The sequence below is a fragment of the Numida meleagris genome, chromosome Z (assembly GCF_002078875.1).
Source record: "Numida meleagris isolate 19003 breed g44 Domestic line chromosome Z, NumMel1.0, whole genome shotgun sequence".
Taxonomy (NCBI): domain Eukaryota; kingdom Metazoa; phylum Chordata; class Aves; order Galliformes; family Numididae; genus Numida; species Numida meleagris.
In genome coordinates, this window is record NC_034438.1 from 12,353,540 (window position 1) to 12,378,991 (window position 25,452).

Sequence of the window (25,452 nt, forward strand, 5' to 3'; positions counted from 1 at the left end):
GTCTAATAAGTTATGACTGCCACAACACTTTCCCATTAGTTTTAATGTTTAAACGATACATGACAAATAGGTCACAGAATCACAGAATTGTAGGGTTTGGAAAGGACCTCTGGGAAAGGGTGTGCAAGATTTGGCTTTGTATTCATTTCCTATAATACAGAATAAGAACAATGTACTGAAGTTTTCAGAATTTGTAACCTAATCTACTTTGGAAAAACTTCTTTCTTTCTACTTTCTTTCCTTCCACTTGCCATTCCTCTGTACAGCAGAGCCCTTTTATTTCAGACAAGGTGTATCAAACGAGCTGACTTAAAAATGTCTAAAGTTAGAATATCCATGAAGACGCCGATTGCTCTTAGTCCTTGGAACAGACTGTTAGTTGAAACGTGAATTAGACCTAAGTACTCAAAACTATGTTAATTCTTTATTCAAGTTAATTTTAGCATTGTATAAATACTCCTGAAGATAATGCTATGTGGGCAAGAAATTCTGCAGAAGCCTATGAATTAGGCAAGGCAGCATTCACCTTTTATGTCTGGGAGACTCCTGGTGAAGCATTTGGGCTCATGAGGAGAAAGCTGGGGCACGTTGCAGCAAGGGTGCCCGTGAGTGCAGGGCCCCAGACTGCTGCGCTAGCTCTGAACTCCTCTACATTTTCCTTTTGACCTTCAGAAGCTGTCAAAAAAAATGTTGAAGACTTTACCTTGAGCTGTCAGAGAAATTCATATCTTTCTAAAAACACAGGAAATCCAAGGCAGTGTCATTAATTTAATTTCTGCAACTCTGAGGTAATAAATTGAAGGTTTTCTGCCAGGAAGAAATTCTGGAGTAAATTCCCGGTAATGTTCTGTCCTTGGCTTTTATGGGAGCAGAAAGTCATCCTGGTTATCCATCCTGCTAACCAGATCCTATTGCTGTTATGGAAGTTAACTCTCTTTATCAATACTCTACACAGCTCCAGGAATGTACAGGATAGAAACTGGAGGTGAAGGATAGCTGTATCCTATAATACTGTTCCTGTTGTTTGGAATCCTGTACCCTCTGTGCCTGAGTGCTTTTAACTGCACCAGTGCTGGATGTTTACTTCTTCCTTCTGCATGGGGGAATGTTCAAGTGGTAATCATACATTATGAGGTCTGACTTGGTCAGTCCCTCAGGACAGCACTGAACTGTGTTAGTGAGAGTTTCATCCCTCCACAGTGGGAGTGTGAAAGCTGTAAGCACACTGCTAGGTAGAGCTTGATGTTATTTGGGATGACAATTCTTCTAGGAATGGAAGTTGCTGAGACTTTGATGCAGGTATTTCAACTCCAGCCTAACTTTATCCCTCTCTGTAGTGTCCTCTGCACTGGCAAAGGGTGAAACCTTATTTGTTCAAGTCTGTGGGATTCATCATTCAAGCTGTAGGTGGAACATAATCCACAATGCCTTTTGCACCTTTAGCACTTGTTTTTCCTTTGGATCTCTTGTTACTTGTTCAGGGGGAAAGCAAAAAATGCATCAGGCCAAACTTTATTTTTAGTATTCCTTAGGAAATCTGGTGGAAAAATTATAAAGTTCTGGTTTGTTTTATTTCTTTAGATTGAACTTTTTGTGTAAGATATATTTTCCCCTGCGCTGTAAAAAGATTCTAAGAACAAGAGGATTTTTTTTCATTGTTCGTTCTTCCTAAATGTATCCTAAACTGCCTGAGTTGCTGTGTGGCTGGGTTTTCATTTATTAATTTATTCTTAAATACATTAATAACAATTACGTGACATACACTACTCCTAAAAGAAACACACAAATGGAAGTGTTGTATTTCTCAACAGACTGTGGGCAGAAAAAGGGAGATGAATGATGAATCACTTCATGTTTCTGGCAGCATTGCTTCTCTTGATGACTTGGTGCACTGCATACTCGCAGCAAGGTAAATATCTTTTTCATTTGGAAGCTACAACAACGGGAGCTTTGGGCTTGCTCATTTGTAACTCTCCTGTGATTAAGTAATGTTACATGCTCAATCAAATTATTCTTTCATAAGGACATGAAGCAACATTTAAAATTACCTTTTGTAGCCCCATCATGCAAAGTTGCCCTTTGAATCAATCACTTGCTATGCTATGGGGTCAGATTGTATTTGTAGATCTGCTCCCATTCTCTCATCTTGATCTACACTTACATCTTCGAATAATTTACTTCTCTGAAAAACTTCATGGTTTTCGATGTCTTTACTTTCATTTGTTTAATCTGTGAAAATGTTAGGACTTATGTTGTCTGTTTTCTGGTTGTGCCTTCAAATCCCAGGACCAGATTTTTATTTTCTTGCACTTCATGAATGCATCTCATACAAAGAAAAGAATGTATATATATGCATATTCTGAGGGAACATAGTTTAATATAAGAAAGCTTTCCAGAAGACTGTGTATTTTAAAATAAAGGAATTGCTTACATGCTTGCTGCTGCCAGTAGCACTGGGCATGATGCTATTAGAAGAAAAATGAACAATTTTAACTGGCTTATCAATGACCACAATTAAGACGCAGAACATAGCAAAAGGTAGTCTTCGTTATAGAAGCTGCATTGCATTAACTGTGGTGAAGGATGAAGAAGGATTTTTGTTTTGTTTTGTTTTTGTATGAATGTACTTGATACCATACTGAAGGTAATGTATGTATTTCAGACTTTTTTCCTCCCTCTTCTCTTCATCCTTGAAATTCTTATTTGCACACTTCTTTCAGGGTGCTAGTTCCTCAATTTTGAGATTCTATTACCAATATCCTTTGCGTGCCAAACCCTTGCAATACAGACAAGTCCAAACAGTTACTGCATCACACTAACCTAGTCACTTGTTTTCACATGCAGTTATTTAGGAGTAACAGTCTCTGCTGTTAATCATAAAGCTGTTCATGTAGTCTGAGTTACCTTTCAAGTGGAACAAGTCTTAAGATGCCCTTATTATTTAAATTTCCTAGGAGGAGTAGGTTGCAACCGTAAATGCTACAAATACTTCGACATGAGTAAATTAGACAACAAAAGTCTTTAATTCCCACACTGTAACTCAGTGGTCTTTGAGATCTTGACCTTTAGAAGTAATCCTTAGCTATATTGGTTCTGCTCTTTGTTGGTAAAGTGTATGAGCCCTTAGAAGGGATACAGATTTTCTTATACCAGGCCCTGAGTAAAACAAAATTCTGTGAGGTCACAAATGATATATCAACTTCCCAGAAGAAGATAGAAAAGAGATATTTGTACAGATGGAGAAAAAACAGAAACCAGTGAGTGTTTTGTTTTTGTCAGAGTAGTTAAGAATTGAGAAACAGGATGAAATTTTTAGATTGGACAAAAAAGAGGCAGGGATAGAGAAGAAAGGAAAACTCATCATCAAGTTCAACTGAAAAGTTCAGGTGAAAAGACTGTGGGCTGTATTTCTGGATAGTTGGAATCCCTGTAAGGTTTGCATTTCAAAATAATAAACCGTTATGGAAAGTAATGAAAACAAGGGACTATATTAGCCCTGTGCTGGTCAGTCAAATACTATTTCAGTTAAGAATCCAACTTGTTTCTTTGTATTAATATGCAAACAGCATGCATACTCACTGGGAGTAAAATCAAGTCCTGAAGTTGTGGAGCATGTTATCATGTTGAGTCATGACATGGTCATGGCTTAATGATAAAGAGATGTTGCAGGCAAACACTTGCTAACAGTGTACATAGTTGTGGAGCCACCCTGAGCACTTTCCTGGGGAGCTCTTCAGTTTCCGTGTTGCTCCTTGTCCTATTTGTGGAACTAAGAAGTTGTTTCTGATATGCTTCTGACAGATGAAGGCTGGGCACAATTTTGCAACTTTTTTGCTTCTGGTAAGATCTGAAATTAGTCATTTCCTTACTCTTTCTCTTTTCACTGAGGAGAGAAAATGGCAATGTTTTCTGTACAGATTATGCTTGGTCTGTCTGTGAAGAACTAACTGTTTTCCTAAGGGGGCCACCTGAAAAGACACAGGAAAATGTGAAACTAAGAGGAGTAATTCTCCAAATTTTTGCTCACCTACAACCCTGTCTTTACATTTGGCCATGTTTCTGCAAATTGTCCGGAAGGTCCAAATCCTTTTAGATTTGCTTCTTTATGTAGGGCTTAACTGTCTTCCCCAGTTGATTCAGTACTGCAGACCTAAAACACAAGTATAGTAAGGGTCCAGAGATTCAGTTCAGCCACCTATTTTTGTACACAAAATGAATCCTCTCAGGGCTTTGTTTTGTGCTTCAGTTAGCAGGGTGGTGAAGGTTCGGGTAAGGTTGATGAAAAAATGAGCAATTAAGATTACATACAGCAGAAGAGCAACATTACTGCCAATTCCTTAGCATAAGAGGGATTTTAATGGCCTTTATCTTGTTTTGGTGTTGAAAGTCTGAATAATGTGAGGATACAAAATGGATCATCATACCTTCTCTGATGAACATTAGATGCTCTGCTTCCACAATTTATTGTGTCATTCTTTGCATTGCTTTGGTTCTTCTGGCTCCCTGCCTGGTCAGTCATTGGCAGTAAATCTAACAATATTTCTTTTTTTTTTTTTTCCTGTAAGACCTAGAATTGCTATTCCCTCATCATTTAGGGAAGTGAAACTTCTTTTTCCCCAGGCCCTCAGCTTTGTTTGCTCCATTCCAAACATTAGCAAATTATCACAGTAGTATAAAACTGATGGCCCTTATTTTTTTTACTATTTTCCAATCCAAAGCAACTGTCAAGCAGCAAATCAGTGATTGAAGGACCATGCCACAACTGTTGCAAAAGTAGAAAATTTATTTCTTCACATAAAATATTTTTGCAGTTACCTTGCAGAAGCACTGTCAAATCCTGCTGTCATGTAATCACATATGTTCATCTTTTTCCAATTTATATATATATTGCCTTGAAAGCTTATAGAGGAAGAAGGTGCATGCGCATGTATCTATGTGTGCTTCCTTGAAAATTTTTTGGAGGACCACAGTCCTGTTTCTGAAACCAAGAGGTTTGACAAAAAAACCCAGTTTTCTCCCTCATATTTCATCTCTTCTAAGAAATTGGTGGGTTTGTTGTTTTTGAATGGTGACAAAGCATACATCTAAGAAGAGCAATGAAGAGCAAAAAAAAGAACAACAACAAAAAAACACTCATAATGTGATCTGTAGTTTTCAGCTAATTCGTGCTCCTAGAAAAAAAAAGTCTGCTGCTCAAGGAGATTTTCCTTTCCTGACGAATAAATGGAGTTTAATCTGACTTATAAAATGTAGTTTATTCTGAGAGTTAAAGCCAGACCTACAGAATCCATTTGCCTTAACTAATTCAATCTTCATTAGGTCAAAGAATAAAAATTAGCCTGGATTTTCTGTCTTAATGATTAGAAGGCTTTCTGGGTGTTGGAATTTCTTGAGATTCAGTCCCTGTTAATATATTGTGTTGTCCCTCTTCACTAGGCTATCAGGAGAAGGATAGATGTACTGATAAAGTAGCTGGTAAATTGAGAGCATAATGAAATTAAATAGTATACCCAAGATAATGGTGAGGAGGCTACTGAGGGCTATTGGGTAGTTTCAGGAACCTTGTTCTAGCTCTCCAACATATCTTTGATTTTGATATAAACAGGATGGACCTTGATCTTTATTTGTTTATTTGTTAGTTTGTTAGTTCGTTTGTATTTCCTTCTGGACTGTCTGGTGTGGAACTTGTCTTCCAGCCTCTCCTGTTATTTCAGATCTGCTTGAACAGTACATTAAACATAATTGATAGACACAAAAGAATACACTGTGACAAATTTGTAGAAAGATGCACAATCAAGATGGGTTCGGGGAAAGTTCTTAACGGTGGCCTAATTTAATTTTTTTCATATGTTAACGGGATTAGAATGTTTCCTTTACAGTTTTATGATTTTTTTGCAGAACTCCTTTGTTATGTTCACTGTTGGGCAGTAGGAGAGTTATTGTTAGAGATAAGAGCAGAATTTGGTATGTCTTATGACTTCTTTGAAAAGTGAGAATGGTTGAGGTTGGAAGGGACCTCTGGAGCTCATCTACTACAACCTCTGCTCAAGCAGGGACACCCAGAGCAGGATGCCTAGGATCATGTCCAGATGGCTTTTGAAGATCTCTCAGGAGGGAGTCCACAGCCTCTCTAGGCAATCTGTGCCACTGCTCCATTATCCGCACCGTACTGTAGTGCTTCCTGGTGTTCAAAGTGTTCCAGTTTGTGCCCATTGTCCTCTCTTTGTTCCACTGCCTTGACTAATGGCTCCCAGAAAAAGCTAGTGTGGAAATTTTGGTCTCTTGTAGCTTACTCTTCAAAGGACTAAATAATACTTAAACATTAATATTTTTGTGTCATTTTTGTGCTCCTAGAGTCCCTTGTGTTTCCAGTAACATATCTTAATGTTCACAAGGATTTGGCTCTTCAGCGTCTGCTTGTGGAATGGAATGTTGGCAAGTCAGCGCATGATGCTGAGCTGGTAATGTCTTTTGAAATACAAGTCCGTCGAGCAGATGAAGCTATTGTGTGGACAGTAAGTGCATTTAAAAAAAAAAAAAAAAAAAAAAAAAAAAAGAGCTGTAGTAAATATTTACAATATGAGAGAAGCTAAAGGATAATAAAATGTTCAAATGTATATGCGGATTGTCTTGCTGTATAGGTTTATGATTTACTACAAAGTATTTCTAAAACAGTAATAAAAGTACCTGCATATTTCAGTGGGTGCCAAATAAAAAGATGTTTCAATTGAAGAGGTAATTTCCACCTGTGCAGAATGTATATATGCCTTGTATATCATTATTGAGGGACTGCGGTGGGCAAGAAGAGATCTGATTCTAAAGTCTTCTGTTTCCCTTCCAAGATGCATGTCCCACAAGGAGCCTCCCAGAAAAATACCATTTCACTTTAGAAGACAGGCTTCTTGGTAACGTAGTTACTAACCATCACTGGAAACAAACTGTGTATGAGCTGTGTGGCTGCTGCAACTTTTTTCATCTTACAAACCAAACAGCATAGCCTCAGTGTGATTAAGGCCTTTTAATCCCAATACTTGGCCCTGTCAGCAATTATCGTATATCCAGCTCTTCCATTTAGGTCAGAAGGTAGTGGAGTCTCCTTTGCCACGTTCCTATTCTGCTAATTTTCCTTAGCACGTGAAACAGCCAGATTTTCTGAAGAGGCTCAGATATTATTACTGTTTGGGTCTGCTCCTGCCTTTTTCTGGGTCCTTGACTTCAGCATGAGAACTTCTGTCTTCCAAGAAATTTTCCTTTCCTTTGGATCTGATAAAATCTTTTGGGAATTAAACACATGTCTGTGGGATATTATAACTTTTTATGAGTCATCTGATGATTGAACTGTGGAAGAATATTAAATACACATGTTAAGACTTAGTAAAACTGGAAAACTATTCTAACTCACTTAAAGCTGCTATTTATGAGAAAGGATGTATACCAGAAAGGGACTTACTTCAGATCAGCTGTTTGGTAGTATTTTTTCTCTTAAGTTTGAAGAAGTACATTGCTGTATGTAGTTCAGAAGATTTTGAAAACTTCAATACATGAGGTAGAATCTCATGAGTAGATCTAACTTTCTAGTCAGAAACTGGGGTTTTATTACTCCAAGTTATTGTGGTTATTTTTGGGGGTAAGTGGGGAACAATGAGGGTGTGGAGCTTGGACTATTCTTGCACCAGATTATTAACTTACTGGAAGAAAGAAAGAATTTTTTTGAATCCAAGGACAGAATTTGTAATGTTACTCATAATAAAGATGATGTGGAAAATAAACAGGATATTTTGGATGTCACTGTCACACAGGAATGTATTTGCTTCTGATTTTTTCTGAAGACTTTTCTAATAAAGAAACTCTGTGAGTCTGCTTATACCAAAGCACGTACAGTCCATGTAACTTCCAAAACAGTGGCTGCAGTACTATCTTTCATGGGAAAAATGTATTTTTTGTGGGCTAGTCCAAAAGTAATGCCTCCTGTTTTATGATGTTGGCCCACAATGTCAGAGGAGGTGGTATGGCAGTAGAGGCTGAACCTCCCCACCAAAATGTCGTTATGTTTTGTGGCTGTGCAACAAATGGCAGCAGAGGAGCAGTCTGACAGAATGGCATCTGACATGGAAGTGCGCATGAAGCAAAGGTATGTCACTGAATTCCTCCATGCAGAAAAAAATGACACTCCTTGATGTTCACAGATGCATGTGGAACGTTTATGGAGATGAAACAGTGGATTGTCAGCACTGCGAGGTTGTCAGTGGTGCTTTTCAGCAGTGGTGACAGTGACATGAAAGATAAGCCACGTTATGAATGGCCATGCACAGTTGTCATGCTACAAAATGAAGAGCATCTTGATCAGATCATCCATGTGAATCAAAGGGTTACAACCAGGGAACTGCGTATGGAGCTTAATAACACTTCAATGTGTTGGAAGTGATGGTGGCAACATTGGAATATCACAAAGTTTGCACCAGGTGGGTCCCATGAGTGGTCATGCACAAACAGAAAGAGCACCATGTGCAAGTTTGTCAGGACCTACTGAATCAATATGAAGTTGAAGGTGACAGTTTCCTGGACCTCATCGTTACTGGTGACAAAAGGTGGTGTCACCAGTATGAGCTATGATCAAAATGGCAGTCCATGGAGTGGCAACGTGGGAATTCCCCATTGAACAAATAGTTCAAGATGCAGCAATTTAGCAAGTTAAGTGATGCGCACTGTCTTTTGGGATGGGAAAGGGGTGATCCATCTGGATTTCCTGGAGCTTGAACACACCATCACCTCTGATGGCTACATTGTGATGCTGCCCGAACCTGAGGGCTCGAATTTCCATGGTCAGTCCAGAGAAGATGACAACCTTTCTCTTGTAACGTAACACCAGGCCCTGTGCCATTTTGGAGACCATGGAGCACACCGCCAAACTTGTCTGGACTGTCCTACCACAGCCACAGTACAGGTTTGACTTCTATCTGCTCAGGATGATGAAAGATGGACTGTATAGACAACATTTTTCCAGTAAAGACACTGTCGTAGCAACTGTGCAACAGTGGGTCATCTCTGCTAGTGCAGATTTTTATGAGTGTGGCAGGAAAAATCTTGTTCATATGGCTAATGGTGGTGACTATGTTGAAAAATACGATTTATAGCTACGAATTCTCTTTATCAAATAGTGTTATTGTGCTCTTGGTATCAGTTGTAGTTTCCATGGAAATAGACACTAGGCATTACTTTCAGAGTGACCTACGTATGTGACTGGATAGTGCCCTCGTTAGTTTGAGTTGCAGTGCTGTGTATTAGTGTAGCCCACTCAGCTTCCAGGTGATCCTTAGAATGTATGTGGTATGAGAAACTTAAACAGTGTCTTCTCGTAGAGCACAGCAGAACATTTTATATTTGTTGCTGTGGGCCTGCATTTATACATTTCAATATAATAATGTTTGACAAATTACAGAGCATCTTGCTCTGTTCTTGAACTTCACATTACACAGTAGGTTCTACTTCTGTAACTATGGAGCTCTTAACACTTCTATATGTGTTCTTTCATATGCACAAGAAACATGCAGCATACGCACAATAGTCAAACATTCTGGAGAAATTCTTGGGTATTTTCTTACTCTGCCTGTCACTGATGTACTGTCCTTTGATGCTGTGCATCAGAACTATAACAAGATGATATCTGCATAATTTCCTACTGGCCAGTGCAGTTGTCTTCTGCAATTCAGAGCCAAAGACATGTAACACAGAGCATTGGACAAGGTACATAGCAGGCAGCAGTGTGTGTGCAGACTGATGTTTTAGCAGGGACAAATAACTCACTGAAAGTCTCTGAGGATTAACCTGTTTCTTGTGGAACATGGTCTGAGTCATAACTCTGTTGTTAAAACCAAGCAGTCTTGCCCATGTCTCTGCCGCTCCACCATTGCTACTGCAGATTTGTAAGCCGTTAGTTAATGTGAGTAGCAGGTAGGATTTCAGAGACTCATTTTTCATAAGTATTTGAAACTGCTCTCTCTTACTGCTTGGTCATACTTCCAAAGTGTCTGCGTATTGCTGTGTTTTCAATAATTTGCCATACCAGCCTTTCTTTGCAGGAGTTTCTTAATGCCACACTCGATAAATCAGGAAAGCTTCTTCATTGGATATGGGATTCTGACTTACCTTTGGAATGTATGTCACATTCAGTGAGAATCAGGAGCAAAGCAGAAGCTTCAAAAAACTGGAGTCAGTGGAGTCTGTGGGAGACTGTCCAGGGTGAGCAAAACAAGACTTTGCAATTTTGGCTTTATTTTTCTAGTACAAAGCTAGCTGTTAATTTTCTAGTGACTTTAATGGTAAAGTCCAACTCAGGAGAAACAATGTCACATTAAGAATTCATTCAAACCTCTTTTGTCTATGAGCACTAACAAACTCTTTTTTTTTGCTGGCAATAATAGTAGTATTACAGCCCTTCTTCTAATTTGCAGACTACCTTCTTAAGTTAATAGACTGAAAGTTTTAGGACTTCTTGCTCATACATTAAAACAGCGCATTATGTTGAGTCGCATGGGAACTTGGATTTGAGTAGAAGTTGGCCTTCTTTCTTGTTGCAAAATGTTGCACTAGTCAGGGCTTTATTTCTAGAGTAGCCTTTCAGCAGGTCAGACACAGCCCCAGCACTGGCTGAGGGAGGGGAGAGGAAGTGGTTAGCTGTGGTTACTTCATCTGATATATCAACATTTGTTTTGTCTTGGGATCATAGCTTGGATTAGTTTTAAAGACATGGAGAGTGAGGAGTAAATCAGCTCCCATTGTCACTTGGGAGTAGACTAATAATGTAAACAAATAATATCAGAAAAAAAAACAGCTTTTATTTTTGGATTATAAAATGTCTTATTAAAGCAATTTGGTTTCCAGAGAATTTGGTTAAAACAAAATGTATAGATATTTTAGAAAAAGATGATTTGTGTTTTTGTAAATAAATACTAGTCTTGCTTGGATCAACATGTGCTTTTAGTTATAAGAGAAGTCCCTGGTAGGAAATCAGTATGCTTAGACTGTGTCACATAAATTGCCCATCCCCCCCACTTTAAGTAATGGCAGATAAGATGCAAGAGTTTCCATTCTTAAACACAGTTTCTGAGATTTTATTTATTTAATTGAAATTGGGTAGGAGTCACAAAGGCTTTTCATAAGCTGATCCTGCATTACAGATGTTATTTAGAGCTTCCTGATTTTTAATCAGAGAGAAAAACTTTATCCCCACCGATGCAAAATCCTCTGAGGTAGCTTAAATCCCACTGATACTTGCACCCATCAGGGAGTCCAACATTGAAAGCCATAGATATCTCATATCCCCTTACCAATCTGATGCGTTCAGTGTTGACTTATCTTACTTGAGCCTGTATAAGGTTTAGAACATGCCATTTTTTTTCAGTCCTCTGCTCAAAATGAAAAAGAGCAGGCATTTTGGCTGTAAACACCAGCCTGTTCATAGGTTCAGGAGGCAGAGTTCATCTGTAAAGGCAATTCTTGAATGCACACTGCTTGTTTCCCCCCATGTGAAAGGCAGCAAGATGTATTTAGGCCTCTTAGGTTGTTTGTTGTACTACATCATATGTGGATGGGTTTATCAGAATGTACATATGATTACTAATATCTGATTGATCTCTAATGGGGAAGAATATTAAATAAAAGATCATGAATGATAATTTAATAGCAGATTTTTATGTAAATGATCAGTTACATGTTCTGGTTGAAGGCTACTGCCACAGGAAAATTTTGAAATGGTTTATTATGCATTACTTTACAGGTCTGGATACTTCAAATATCAGTGAACCAAAAATCTTTCCGGATGAAAAAATTATAGAGGAAGGCTTTGACATCAGTCTTTGTTGCATTGGAAGGAAAGGCCAAATCATAAAGGAATTCTTCTTAAATCCACCTATTCCTTATGTCAATCACACAAACAGTCAAGTTGGACTTCTCATTGCAAAAAATGTGACATTTAAAGGAGTGCCTCATGTCCTGTGTAGAGAGGCATGCAATGAAGACAACTGCTTTGCGCATGCAGTTTTCTTTGTGGGTAGTAAGTGAAGGCTTTATTACAGATATGTTTTCCTGTTCCTATTAAGTCATGAATGGCTGTGAGGGATGCAGGTAGAGAAACGAAGAAAAGCTTGCTGTTATTTGGCATTATCCTCATAGGTCTAGCCAAACTCAGGTTAACCTCTGACTTAAGATCTGCATGCATGCATGCAGAGAACATTACTGAATAGAAACCTTTGTTTTAAACATGTTTAAATTCATCTCATAAATGATGTAAATATAGCTATAAATATAGCTACCCATTTTGAGTTAAGCTTCATTGTCTTTGCATGTGATAAAATCTCAGCCCAAGGATAGTATTAAGTTTTGCAGGTTAAAAAAAAAAAAAAAAAAAAAAAATTACAGGTTAAATTAATTAATGAATTAATGTAACAAAAAGTAATAACAGAAAGAAGTGTTTGGATTGCAGTTAATTTATGGTGCAGTCCTGGTATCTCTGCAGAGAGATAATTGAATAAGTATAATTGAAATAATAACATCTGTAGTAAACCAGGCTTTGTATGCATCCATTGTTTCTAGTCTGCTAATATATTGAGTTTATTGATATTTTTTTTGCATTAACTGCCATGCTGTTGTCTTTTTATGGCTATTCTCTCTGACAAGGACCACCTGACACACCTCATGATTTTTCCTGCCAAACTCGGAACTTGAGAGAAATAACATGTACTTGGGAGCAAGGACGAGACACCTACCTTTATGGAAGTCATTCATCAAAATACAAGTTGTCTGAAATGTGAGTCTCCTCATTGTTACAGTAGCTCTAGCCTGTGATGTACAAAACAGTTAGGTTCTTTCTGACCATCAGAATCTGTGGAAATGTTTTTATCCTTGTTGCAGTTAGCTGCTTGCCTCTTTCCAACTCACTAATCAGCTTATTTAAGCTATGACCTGAAGCAAAGTTGTTGTTCCGTTAGACCAGCTTCTGCTTGATAAAGCCTGCTTTATCAAATAATATTATCAAAAAATAATAAATCAAATATCAAATAATTGCTAACAATTATTTGGTATTAATTTGTTCAGGTATCTTTAAGTAGATATAAATATACCTGCAGGCAGGATACATATAACTTACAAATAAAATCTAATTTTTTGGGTAATGCACACAACAGATAGGAGGGATTTAATGAACTAGTAGGTTGATATCAGTGTGTTCACAATCTGTGTTGACAGTACAGCCTACCAAAACCTGTGATTCCCAGCTAGGTGCCAGTTAGCCTGATTAGATTCATTAGTTATTTTTCTTTACAATTTTTATAACTTTCCATTTCCTTCTTGAATTCTTGAGCTATCTCAACATAGCTCCTATGTCTATCCTACATCTGTCTATAATTTTAGTTTCTCTTTTTTTTTCCCTTCTATTTTTAATCTCTCTGCAGACTTTCTCACAGCTTTTTCTTAGCAGTCTGGGTCAAGGGCTGTGGCAAATCAGACCTAGGCCGTGGCTTCTTGCTACAGAGGCATCTAAACTCACAGGAGAGGAAAGAAGGTGAGGCTTTAGGGCAGGGACTACAAAGAAAAGAGATTGAAGGGAACCCATAAAACAACAAATTTACATGAAAAGATCCCAGAAGACAGTCATCGTAGCACCTTCAGGGTCTCTGCATCATTCACTTCCATTCATGTGTAAAGAATTTAAAAGTGGAAGTTTAGCAGATGCACTGAAACTGCTGTTTCATTTGAAAATATAACTGTAGACAAGTGAATGCTTAATCATTGGTAAACCCTGTCTCTTGTTTAGAAAGCTGCAAACTCACGATGAAATACCTAAAAGTAATTTACCTTTTTTAGCAACTAAGGATAAACTTAAACTTCTTCAAAGAAAACTTCCTTCTAATTATAAGAGTAGTATATTCATGCTACTTTGGGCTAGGGAAGAGAACTGAGTGGCTTCTCATAGTTCCATGTGGCCTTGTTTTCTGTCATGCTGTATTCTAGTTTGGGCATCAATGATTTCAACATCTATCTTCATTCTACATCAAAAAAATGTCTCTTTTTTTTCTTTTGTTTTCCTCTTTTTTAATAGGTTTTCAAAAAATTCTGTTCCATGCACAGTAAATTGTTCTGAGAGGTGCTCATGTTCTTGGGATATAGGGAAGCAGAGGATCTATAATATCACACTGACTGTTGAAAACCCACTGGGAAAGAGAACTGCCATGGAAATTTTTGATGTAGCTCACAGAAGTAAGACCTTTTCTATTTCTTTGAGGAAGGCTTTTTGTGGAAGGCCTTGTTCTCCTCCTGATCTTAATACTTGGATACCAGTTTAAAGTAGAATTCACTGGTTTTGTTTTCTCAGGTTTTATTAGTTTTCTGTGCTATTGTTATCTGCTTTGTCTTCAGTTTCAGCTTTGCAAAGTTCTGTACATAGTAGTGGCTGTGGTTCTGTGTTCTGTATTCTTTTGTGTGCTTAATCGTAGTGTGCTCCAGGTCCCTTACATTCCTAACTATTTCTACCTCAAAACAGCTGTGTATGTACTGTGTCTCCAGCAGGCTTTCCAGTTCTCCTCGATCATCTTTGTGTCCTTTAATCCCATCACATCCTCCTCAGTGTTGCCATGTTCCTTCAGCTCTCTTGCTTGTTTGAGGAAGCAGGAAGCAACCTGTGATTTGTCTGCTTCTGAAGTGGAGAGGCTGATGGACCAGGAGTTCACTGATGTAATTGTTGCATTCTAATAGTGATTCCTTCCTTAGAGGCTCTCATTTCAGATTTACTAGATACATTATTTTCTTATGACTTGTAGGAACAAGTTAAAAGTCCTTCTCTGTAAAATTTGTTTCAGAGAAGCAAGTTGATTATTTGATTTTTTGAGGGAAGAAGAAATGGAGCAGGAAGAAAGAAAAAACTGGGAAGACTTAGTGTGATAATGCATTGTGATAAAGTTCGTTTTCATGGGAAATCAGGCTAGAATAGTTTACATTCAATGTGCTCAGTACATTTAAGTTTTTACTACAATTTTCTTTTGCCAGTTCTAGTGATTGTTACAAATTACAGAAATGATATGTAACACTTATAATGAATCAATCTTTTAAGTAGTGATGGCAGTAAAGTTCTTAATGTTTTCTCTGATCCTGGAAATAATTACAGTAGAATATTCTTGTAAGCCAACGAAGGAAAACTGAAGTCCATAATTTCCAATTCTGTACATGGGCATTCTGTATCAAGCATGAGTTCCTTGAAGTATGGAAGTCCTCAAATTGTAATTCATGCTCTATCAAGTTTTAGGATAATGATGAAAGCTGAACACATACCACTCACTTGCATAGCCAAGTCTCATTCCTTGGGATTGAGCTGATAATAGCGAGTTAGAGTTAGAGATCTGCTGCTCTTGTTGAGTACTGTTTACACAGCAGTAAAGGATCTCAGAAATCTTTTACAAGAAGTAACACCGGTAATGTTTACCAGAGGGTAACTACTAGTAGGAGTTAAAGTAAGAATTGTTAATAAAGATTGTAGTACAGGTTTCTGGAGTATAGAAACTTGGTGTTATTCACTATGCTGCATCAAGAGATTCTACCGCTCCCTAGGTTACAGCATTTGACTGCATGATGTTCTAAAATATCTCCAAATCAGCAAAAGGTTTTTTGTTTGTTTGTTTGCTTGTTTGTTTGTTACTTGTATAACATTTACAGAATCATAGAATGATTTGGAAGGAATCTTTTCCTTGGAAGTCATCTGGTCCAACCACCCTTCTTCAAGGAGGTTATGCAGGACCATGGGCATTACATTTTCAGTCTGAAATTAACTTTTATTAACTTATGTCTACTTCTCCTAGAACAGAGGAAAACAATTACACTGTATTTAGTATTGCTTTCATTGCTCAACTAAAATACCTTAAAATACATTTGTATACATTTTATGTTTTACAAGAGCTAACTCAGGTTCTCCATTCATTTGTAGTTTATCCCCTACCACCTTTCCAGCTGTGGGAAGAATACACAGATGCAGAAATCGAGTTACACTGGGAACAAAAGGAAAAAGAAATTGAACTCTTTTGTCAAGCTGAAGTGTGGCAACCTGATGGGAAAGCAAAACTGGTATGAAATCTGAATTTATTCTAATGCAAAAATAATACTCTAGTAACCTAAATTCACTCTAAGTCTTGTGAACAAGCTGATTTGTATGTTTTTTCTGGTTTTATTTGCTATCAGGCTCCATGCTTATTGTATGATCCACATGGATGGCCATTGCTAACATTAGTACATACTTCCAACACTGCCTATACTGCTGACTGAAGTGTACGGTGTGACTGGTCTGTATACCAGTACACTCTGTATATTCTGTCCTCTGCTGAATGGTCTCTGAGATCTGATGAAGTTGATGAAAATACTTACATGCCTTGTAATTGCTGTTATTGTAGCTACTGCTAATCTTTATTTATTTGCCACGCTTTTATAACTAATATCATCTTACAAGAAAATGGCAGAGAAGTGTGTGTTGAAGGATCACACCTTTTTGATATTAGTCCAGGACACTCCTGTACACTACTGGCTGTGCTTAGTGGTAGTGTGAATGGTTTTTAGTGAGGAAATCTGAGGACAGTTTTTCTTTCCACCCTCTTCCATCTCTTTGAAATTGTTTCAGTAGAGTCCTCATCTTCCACCTCTTTCACAAACAGTGGATTTGATTGACACTTTGCATATTTACTGTGGTTTCTTTGTAGCCCTTTTCTTAGGAGGGCAGCTTGCCTTCAGCATATTAAAAGGCATTATGAAGATCAGAAGCAACTTACGCTCTATCTTAACTATTGTCTAAGTGCTGTTAGATTAAATCAGTGCTGTGGTTGGCCATTGCAGGAGCTTGCTCACTTTGTGACTATTACAATAACTCACTCTACCTTTTAAGATGGAGTGTGGAAAAAGATATGGAAATTGAAAGAAAAGGCAGCTGTACGTGCTGTGCATATGACTAGAAGAGCATCTTGCTTAAATGGGCTGAGTAAAATACCTGGGTAGGGTGAGGGTAAGGTCTCAGTAAATTCCATCTGCCTTGATGTGAAGAGTTGTCATTTGACTTACTGTGAGTGGCTCCTACTCAGATGGTTACTCCGAACCAGCTTGCACAACTCTTTCTGGATTTGAAGTATTTGAGTATTTGAAACTCATGACTATCTTTTCTTCCTTTTTTTCTTTTTTTGACTATTGTTCAATTTTTGTCTTTTTGAAAACAAGCTTTGCTGGCCACTGTATGGTGTAGAGGCTAAAATAGTTTTTCAAACAAAAGCCCGTTGTTGCTCATGAAGCAAAACTAAGCTCTGACTGTTCTGTTTTTTCTGTTTTGCAGTACAACAGTTCAGACTCAGAACTATATCGTAACAGCATCACCCTTGGTGGACTGCAGCCCTACACCAGTTACACAGCTAGAGTACGTTGTGGTGCAGCTAAGCATTTCTGGAGATGGAGCGAATGGAGCAAAGCCCATCCTTTCAGAACAAGGGAAAAAGGTGTGTCTGGTCTATAGAGAAATGAATCTTGAATGATGTTCTTCACCTGATACCTGTTTTTGCTACTTGCTACTCTTATGTTGTGTCACTGGAGGAGAGACCTGTTGCATTCATGAAAGAAGAAGCATACTAAGCAAACTTTAAGAAGGTGGCTTCTTAACTCATCCTTCATGCCAGCCTCTGGAATTTCATGCACTGCAGGCAATGGAAAATCCAGGTGACCAGGAGGATGGATAATGTAACAGTGTTCTTTGAGGGCTAGGAAAACAGTGCAGAGATGGGAGCAAACATCGGGGAACTGAAAGCAAAGAAAGGTTTTTTAGAGAAATGAGCCAGCCATTCAGAAGAAAAAGCAGAATGCAGCAAGAAGTTGAAGGATAATGTTTTGGCAAGATGTAGGAGTGACTGGGAAAGAGAAGTCTGGAGGGCTGAATCTCTTCAAATGGGGGCAAATAAAGCATCTTTGTTTTGCTGTATTTCCTCCAGCTCCATCAGGGAAACTGGATATTTGGAGAGAAATTACGCCAGTTCTGCTGGGGCGGAACGTGACCTTGTTCTGGAAGGTGAGACATGGTACAGAAATGGAAATAAAACTATTCATAAATGGGTTTGAAACTTCTCTCATTAACTTTAAAAGGTCTGTGTGCACTCAATGGCAAGAGCCTAAGACAAATACTAGGTATTACATATTTCAGGATGTTTCTAGCTATATGGTGTTGGCATTTCCGACATGCATACTTCTATTTTTCCAAGCATTATAGCAAGGTAAATCCTATTAGTGGTATTTCTGTACTTCCATTTCCAAAAGTATGCTTATGCTTGTTTGCAGATAAGTGTTTATATTGTTACAGAAATAATGTATGCAAGTTATTATTTAAAGTTCTAATTGTTTTCCTCATGTTTTTCTTCAGGAAAAATTGCTAAGTAATTGATGTTTACCCATGTATTTTTTTTCCTAGCAAGAAGCAGGTTTTCAAGCAAATGGAGAAATTATTTCATATGAAGTAACCTGGGAAAAAGTAATAGACAGATCTAAGCCTGAATGCATTCCCCTTTCATCAGCTTGTAATAGTACAAGGATTTTCATTGATAATCATCCCCACAGAATCAGTATCTTGGCAAGGAACAATGTTGGTTATTCACTTCCTTCAGTGTTGATCATCCCTGGAGCTACAGGTAACAGCAGGAATACTTCAAGCTAAACCTAGATTTCCATTACCAGAGTTTTATATCCACTTATGCTAAGTGAAGCTGTCCTTACGGGTGAAGGAATGGAGCAGTGCTGTCACCTCTTTAAGGCTGCCTTTTTGAGAGCACCAGAGCTCTCCATCCATTCATGCATGAAGTCAAGCAGAGGAGGCAGGAGTCAGGCATGGCTCAGTGGGCACCTCCTGGTCAAGCTGAAAGATAAAAAGGAAATAACAGGCAGCAAAAGCAGGGATGTTTGGCCTGGGAAGAGCCCAAGAGCAGGGATGCCATCCAAATGTGTAGAGATGAGATCAGGAAAGTCAAAGCACAGAGCAAACCTGGAAAAGGAAATGAAAAACAAGAGATTCTGTGCATATGTTGGTCAGAAAAGAAGAGTATACCCCCTCTGATAAATGAGAGAAGTACCTTCAACAGATGTAGGGAAGACTGAGGTACTCAATTCATTCTTTGCATCTGTCTTCACTGGCAGTCAGACTTCCCAGTTCTCTCACATCCCTGACCAGTTCTCTCACATCCCTGAGGCAGGGGTCTGGGGAGAAAAATCCTTCCCACTGTAATAGCAAAGCAAGTTAGAGATGGCCTCATGAGGCTGATGTGAGCCAGCAGTGTGCACTTGCAGCCCACAGGGTCAACCGTATCCTGAACTGCATCAAAAAAAGGCAGCAGAGCGAGGGAAGTGATCATCCCCCTCTACTCTGCCCTTCTGATGCCCCACCTGCATTACTGTGTCCAGCCCTGGGACTCCAGCATAAGAAGGACATGGAGCTGTTGGAGCATGTCCAGAGGATGGCCACCTAGATGATCATAGGGCTGAAGCACCTCTCTTACAAAGAAAGTCTGAGGGAGATGAACTTGTTCAGCCTGGGGAAGAGAAGGCTCCAGAGAGGCCTAATCGCAGCCTTCCAGTACTTACCGGGAGCTTATGAACAGGAGGGAGGCTGACTTTTTACATGGGTTCAAACTAAAAGAAGGGAGATTTAAGTTAGATATTAGGATGAAATTCTTTACTCCAAGGGTGGTGAGGCACTGGCACAGGCTGCTGACCAGAGAATCTCTGGGTGCCTCATCCCTGGAGGTGTTCAAATCTGGGTTGAATGGAGCCCTGGGCAGCCTGATCTGGTGGGTGGTAAGGGGCTGGCTAACCCTGGCCCCTGGCTAGTCTTTAAGGTCCCTTCAAATCCAAGCCATTCTGTGAATCTAAGATTCTATGAATTATCACCTTGAGGGAATAAATTATCCTGACCTGATAACTGAAATCATGGCTGTCTGGAAATTATTTCTGTATTTTGGCCTATAGGGTGGTAACTCTATGCATATTAAGCTTGAGTGCCTTGATCCATCCCTCACAAGAGAAGGTCTGTTTTCCACAGAGTCTCCACAAAGTGTGGTTAGCCTTAATCTAGGCGTCAGACCTGCAGTGCGTGCTGTGACATTCCAGCCTTCCGTGAGTGAAACTTGTGCATATGATTAGCCTCTTGTGACTTTCTGTTCTTGACTCCAGTTTTTTGCTGGATTGATGGTAATAACTTCTGGATGTTATCTGAGTAGTACTTCTGAGTAGTCAGCTTTCAGTATATGTAGGGATTGGCTTTCAATATGTGAGAGAGCTTGTATGCCTGATCATGAAGGAACGTAACTGTTTATTATTGTTTTAACAGCTTAGCATTGAAACTGTTTGACCTTTGTTTATTCAGGTCTTACGCAGGATAATAATAGAAACTCTGCTTTTTTTTTTTCATTCCTAGACACTGAAAAGAAGCTCAGTCGTTCAGAGCTTAAAGAAGAACAAGTTAATGGTACAGATGGTGGCATTTTGATTTCCTGGAAGCCCAGAGATAAATCTGACAGTTACATTATTGATTGGTGTAACTTTCCAATGCTGCAGCCTTGTGATTTGCAATGGGAGAGATTTGGACCCAACACTTCCAGTGCTCTGATCAAATCAGGTGAAAGCAGAATATATATTTTTTTTCTGATATCTGAATTCTTTTATGCTGCAGGCATTAAATGAATTTAGAATGCACGTCCTGTGGAATATTGAAGTCTGTACAGTGCATGTACAATTCTGTAAAAGCACGTGGCATAATGTTTTGCCCAGCAGCTAAAATAGATGCCATAAATATGTTAGCACCACAGAGCCATGGAAATCAGAGCAATATTTTAGCAAAACATCTTCTGAGTATCTTGAAGTAACATCTTGAAGGAGGGTAGTGAATGTTGATGTTCAAAATCTGTGTAAGTAGACAGATGCAAAGGGGAGCTCTGCCTTGTCTGTAGTGCAGGTTAGAAGTTTACACTAACATTATAACACCCACTTCATAGTGAGAGGCTTAGTGCTCTCAGTGTACCCCAAAGAATGTGTCTCACCAGTTGTGCATATTTTATCCTGGTAGTGACCATTAGACTTAAGTCCTTTCTGGCTATGTGAAAGTCACTGTGACATACTACTGCAGCTAAAGGAATGTAGCTTTCCCAGACTCTCTCTCAACAGAGAGTTCACCTGTTGAAATGAAATGATCAAAGTTTGACTGAACACATCTTAGTATTCAATAAATAAACTGCACCTCAGTCATTAAAAGAAGAAAAAAACACAACAAAACAAAACAAACAAAAAAAAACACACACAAAAAGCAACCCACGCAACAATAGCAATACCAAAAAAGTCACACCATGGGAACCTACCTCTTGACCTGTTTTTATAATCAGTTCTACTATTTTGTAGCTGCTTTTGTTCCTGGGGTGAGATACAATTTCCACGTCTATGCATCTGCTGCTAATAGAGCCTCCTTACTGGAGAAAAAGACTGGTTATCTCAAGGAGTTACGTAAGTTGCCGATGTATTTCACGTTTGTGTATTTGCTGAATTGATCTGTCACAAACAGAGGAATTCATCAGCCCTGCTTCTGTAACTAGATTAAAATGTACTTGCTGTGTTGTTTCAGTATCAACATATGATTTATAAATTGTAAAAAAATCTATATTCCCTAGATAGAGGATATGAGACTAGTGCTGTGACCAGGTCAAGTCCGCACTAATCAGACTAAACTACGATTAGAAGTCCATACATGCTTTGTGTGTCATGTAGACTCCATAAACACGCTGTGAAGGTGTCAGGTTTTTTGGAGTGCTTTGGTTTTGTTCAGTCTTTAAATTAAGTAGAGGTACAAACACACATGGGAATTTAGAACTTTTTCAAATGAGAAGATAAACATGATTGAATGATAATGTCAAGTTTAACATGATTTTCCTTTCTCCCAGCTCCTCGATTTGACCCTGATGTGAAAAAAGTTGAACTGAGTTATCATGAAGTAACACTGTCTTGGGATCCTTACCCCACAGATGAGATACACCCTGGTTTCTTAAGAGGTTACCATGTTTATGTGTCACCTGTGCAAGAGGACTGCAATTTGAAAGGAGCCAAAAATCACGTTCTTGCAGGTAACAGAGCCCTGGGGTTTTGGAAGTTCTGTCACTAATGTAGGTGAGAGGGAGGCCTTGTGGCTGATACTGCAACCTCTTGGAAAGGTCATATTAGGCCAGCAAATCGATCCATTAGGTATAGCATAGATTTTGGCACCTGCTTCTTTTGATTCCTTCCTAATATTTGAGCTGTTATTGGGCAGAATTACAGTCCTGGCATTATACAGATTTATAGCTCCTTGTCCTTTTTCTATAGCTCCCTTCAGCATTAGTGTGAGCTACAGAAAAGATTCTTTCAATACTGTAGGAGGAGTTGTTCCTGCTTCTTGTAATCTGAGTTCTGGATAAATTTCTAAAACATCTGTTTGTGATCTGCTTGGATGAGAGTCATAGCAAGCATGGTAGTTTTACTAGGTATTTTAGAAACAGATGGAATAGCATTTATTTCCTTCAAAATTGGAGCACTGTGGAAATTCCCCATTTGAATTCCTTTATAATGAAAGTATTCGTGGCTGTGTTCTCCAGTGGAGTTCCTCAGGCAGCAGAACTAAGCCGTGGGGTGGCACAAAGCCATGTTTAACTTTTTATTTCTGATTTTAATGATTCGTGTTCAAAACTGCTCCAGATGATTGATACATTAACATTTCCATGTGTTTCCATCTCATTTAGAGCTTTTTTTCCTTATCTCTTCTTCCAGACAGGTCGTGTTTTCTCTCATATCCCTCTCCTTATTAGGCTAGTACCAGGATGAAAAGCATAGGCTGAACTGAAGGAAAATTATGTAAAAGTTCCAGTCAGGTCTAAACTAAGCATTGGAGAACCACAGTTCTGCAAGTAATCCTAGTTAGACTTAAAATGGTTAAATAAAAAAAAGTTACTGCTTTCCAGTTGCATGAGCTAGCAGATGGGAGGTGTGACTGGGAACAAGAGAAACAAGCTAACCCTTCTCTCCCTGGGGTCTGGGAGTTGCACAATACAGAAAGTTTATTTTTGAGACAGAGATTTTTTGCTTTCGATTAACTTGAAAGAACTTGATGTAAGCTTAAAAGCTGCAGAACTCTGAAGAAAATGGCAGAACACCAAACTGTAGTAAGAGGAAATGAAAATATAGGGATGTATTTTTTGACAGCAAATTGTTAGAAGGCCTACTGCAAGACAGACTGTGCTGTGAGAGTCCAGCTAGAAGGGATGCGAGCCCAGCCCAGCGGCAGTGAGTCAGGATGCATCATCTTTCTCAGAAGAAATTGTGCAGATTACAAAGAAGGCGAACTGTAAACGTTCTGTTATTTCAGTGGTTTACGAATCAGTTACACTGATTCGTAACGTCTGTTTCATTCTAGATGGTTCAGTGCTATGTAAATTCACAATTGAAAACCCAGAAGAAAAAACGTACACAGTGAAACACTTGACTTCAAACACGAAATACAAGCTATCCGTTAAAGCGTACACAGGAGGAGGAGAAAATCACCTTACCAACTTCAGATACATAGATACACCACTGGACTGTGAGTACTGGCACTGAGAAATGTTTCTCCTCACAAAAGGATGGGAGAATGTTAGAGATTAAAATAATCTTTCCTTTCTCAAGGGAAAAAGTTTAATTCTGAAAATGAAATATGTATACCAATATGACATTTTGATGCTTTTAAGTAGCTGTGTTTTTAATTTAGAATAAAAAGAATTCCACAGCCATATTTAAATATCATATCCTCCTGGGATGTAGCAGAATTCATGCAGATTTGCAGGCCTAGTGAGTCCAGTTTGGTAGGTCATTGAAGGACTGTAGTTGGATTTAATTAGGTTTATAATACAGGAGAAACTGAAGAGAATTTCTGTATGCACTTTTGAACTTCTGATGATGATTGCTTTTCTTATTAGTCTTTAAACCTTTAAATCTTTAAACTTTAAATTGTCAAGCTAACTCTTTCATAAGTCAGTAGCAGAGGGTTGTTTGAACATTGTAGTTTACTAACGGGGCAGATTTTTCAAAGCAGAGCAGGAAATCACCTGCCTCTAGTTCTGTTTTCTTGAAAATACCATCCAGCAGTCCCAGCTGTGAGATTTGTGATCCAAATTGGAAATGTCTGGTTTTGAAAAATTTGTCTGGGGTGAGGGTGGAGGGGGAGGAAAGGGTGAAGTGTTGGTTAAGCAAGGACACTTGTCATGGTTTTATGACAACACTTCATGGTTTATGCTAACTGAATAAAGGGTCCAAATGCTCATGGTACCCTCTCAGAGGCAGTTCTGTGTCTTGCACATTTGTTCTAGCTCCCATGCTCCAGCTTTAGGCACAGACATTCGTACTAGCATAATTAACCTAGGAAAGCTAAAAAGGAGAATGTAATGCGACTATTTATTTCCTTTCTGTGGTTTGTGGTAGAGACACACAAGCTGGCTGGCATGGGGCAAGAGGGCAGTGGCCACGGGAAATTTTCAGAGAACACTTGTTCTTTGTCAGGGCCTACGTGTAGCAGCCTGAACTGTTTGTGAAAAATGTATTCTAAGGCTATATATAACTACTAGAAGTGAAAATACTGAGACCCTTATGTCAGCATAAATCCTAGGAGAGCAAGAACACAGGCAGTGTCTGTCTTGATATGGTCTATCCATACTGGCGGTAGAGTTTATGTCAACATCGTCTCAGTGAAAAAGTATGTTGTCTCTGGGGATCTGTAAGGAAATCTGAAACAAGTAGTTTAGTAAGATTACTACATTTTTAGCTTTTGGAATTTGTTGCTTGTAGTTAAGAAATTAACATGAGGGCAAAATGAAGGAACCTAGCAATATTTCAATTTTGGTAATCAATATCCAAAGATATATAACTATATCCCAGAACTTAGAGCCAAAATATCTCGCAGCCACAGAGAATTTCACTGCTGAGTTAGTGGCTCATATCCCACATGGACTTGATAGTATTTCTGTTACAGAATCTCAGGCTGTATTAAACAGGTGAGAAGTTGAAAACAAAATTTTGAAGTATTTTTCTTTTACAGCAGACATGCTGTACCTTCTAGTCCTGCTTGTGGTAGTTCCTTCACTAATAATGGCTGTATGCCTCTGGAAGATGAAGTGGTAAGTTACAATGCATTTTCTTCTTGCAGCTAGAGAATGCAAGTAGTGTAATTCACAAACCACAGCTGTTTCTTGTTGCTTCCAGCCTGTTACAAAGCCTCGTTCATTTTTTCCTTTGACTGTCCATCTGTGTAGATGTTGTAAGTATTTGGCTTGCAGCATTTCTGAGACACTCGTCATTTCCAGCTGTTTCTCTACACATATATTGCCTTGGCTGGCAGAATATGCTTTGATGAGA

At 38.7% G+C, this 25,452-nt stretch overlaps 1 protein-coding gene across 4 annotated transcripts in view; it reads left to right on the top strand.

Annotated features, from left to right (window-relative positions):
* Nucleotides 1-25,452, top strand: part of LOC110389905 (oncostatin-M-specific receptor subunit beta-like) — a 33,530-nt gene that overhangs the window by 4,635 nt on the left and 3,443 nt on the right. For 3 of the 4 annotated variants that reach the window (XM_021380972.1, XM_021380970.1, XM_021380971.1), the window contains 15 exons: nucleotides 1,812-1,909; nucleotides 6,355-6,515; nucleotides 10,080-10,239; nucleotides 11,777-12,052; nucleotides 12,676-12,805; nucleotides 14,096-14,253; nucleotides 15,971-16,107; nucleotides 17,354-17,513; nucleotides 18,000-18,076; nucleotides 18,473-18,689; nucleotides 20,468-20,668; nucleotides 21,445-21,546; nucleotides 21,981-22,160; nucleotides 23,483-23,647; nucleotides 25,136-25,214. In XM_021380972.1, the coding sequence (XP_021236647.1) occupies nucleotides 1,837-1,909; nucleotides 6,355-6,515; nucleotides 10,080-10,239; nucleotides 11,777-12,052; nucleotides 12,676-12,805; nucleotides 14,096-14,253; nucleotides 15,971-16,107; nucleotides 17,354-17,513; nucleotides 18,000-18,076; nucleotides 18,473-18,689; nucleotides 20,468-20,668; nucleotides 21,445-21,546; nucleotides 21,981-22,160; nucleotides 23,483-23,647; nucleotides 25,136-25,214 (2,276 nt within the window). In that variant the 5' untranslated portion in view covers nucleotides 1,812-1,836. The remainder of the gene's footprint in view (nucleotides 1-1,811; nucleotides 1,910-6,354; nucleotides 6,516-10,079; nucleotides 10,240-11,776; nucleotides 12,053-12,675; nucleotides 12,806-14,095; nucleotides 14,254-15,970; nucleotides 16,108-17,353; nucleotides 17,514-17,999; nucleotides 18,077-18,472; nucleotides 18,690-20,467; nucleotides 20,669-21,444; nucleotides 21,547-21,980; nucleotides 22,161-23,482; nucleotides 23,648-25,135; nucleotides 25,215-25,452) is intronic. The other variant, XM_021380973.1, reaches the window with a different exon arrangement.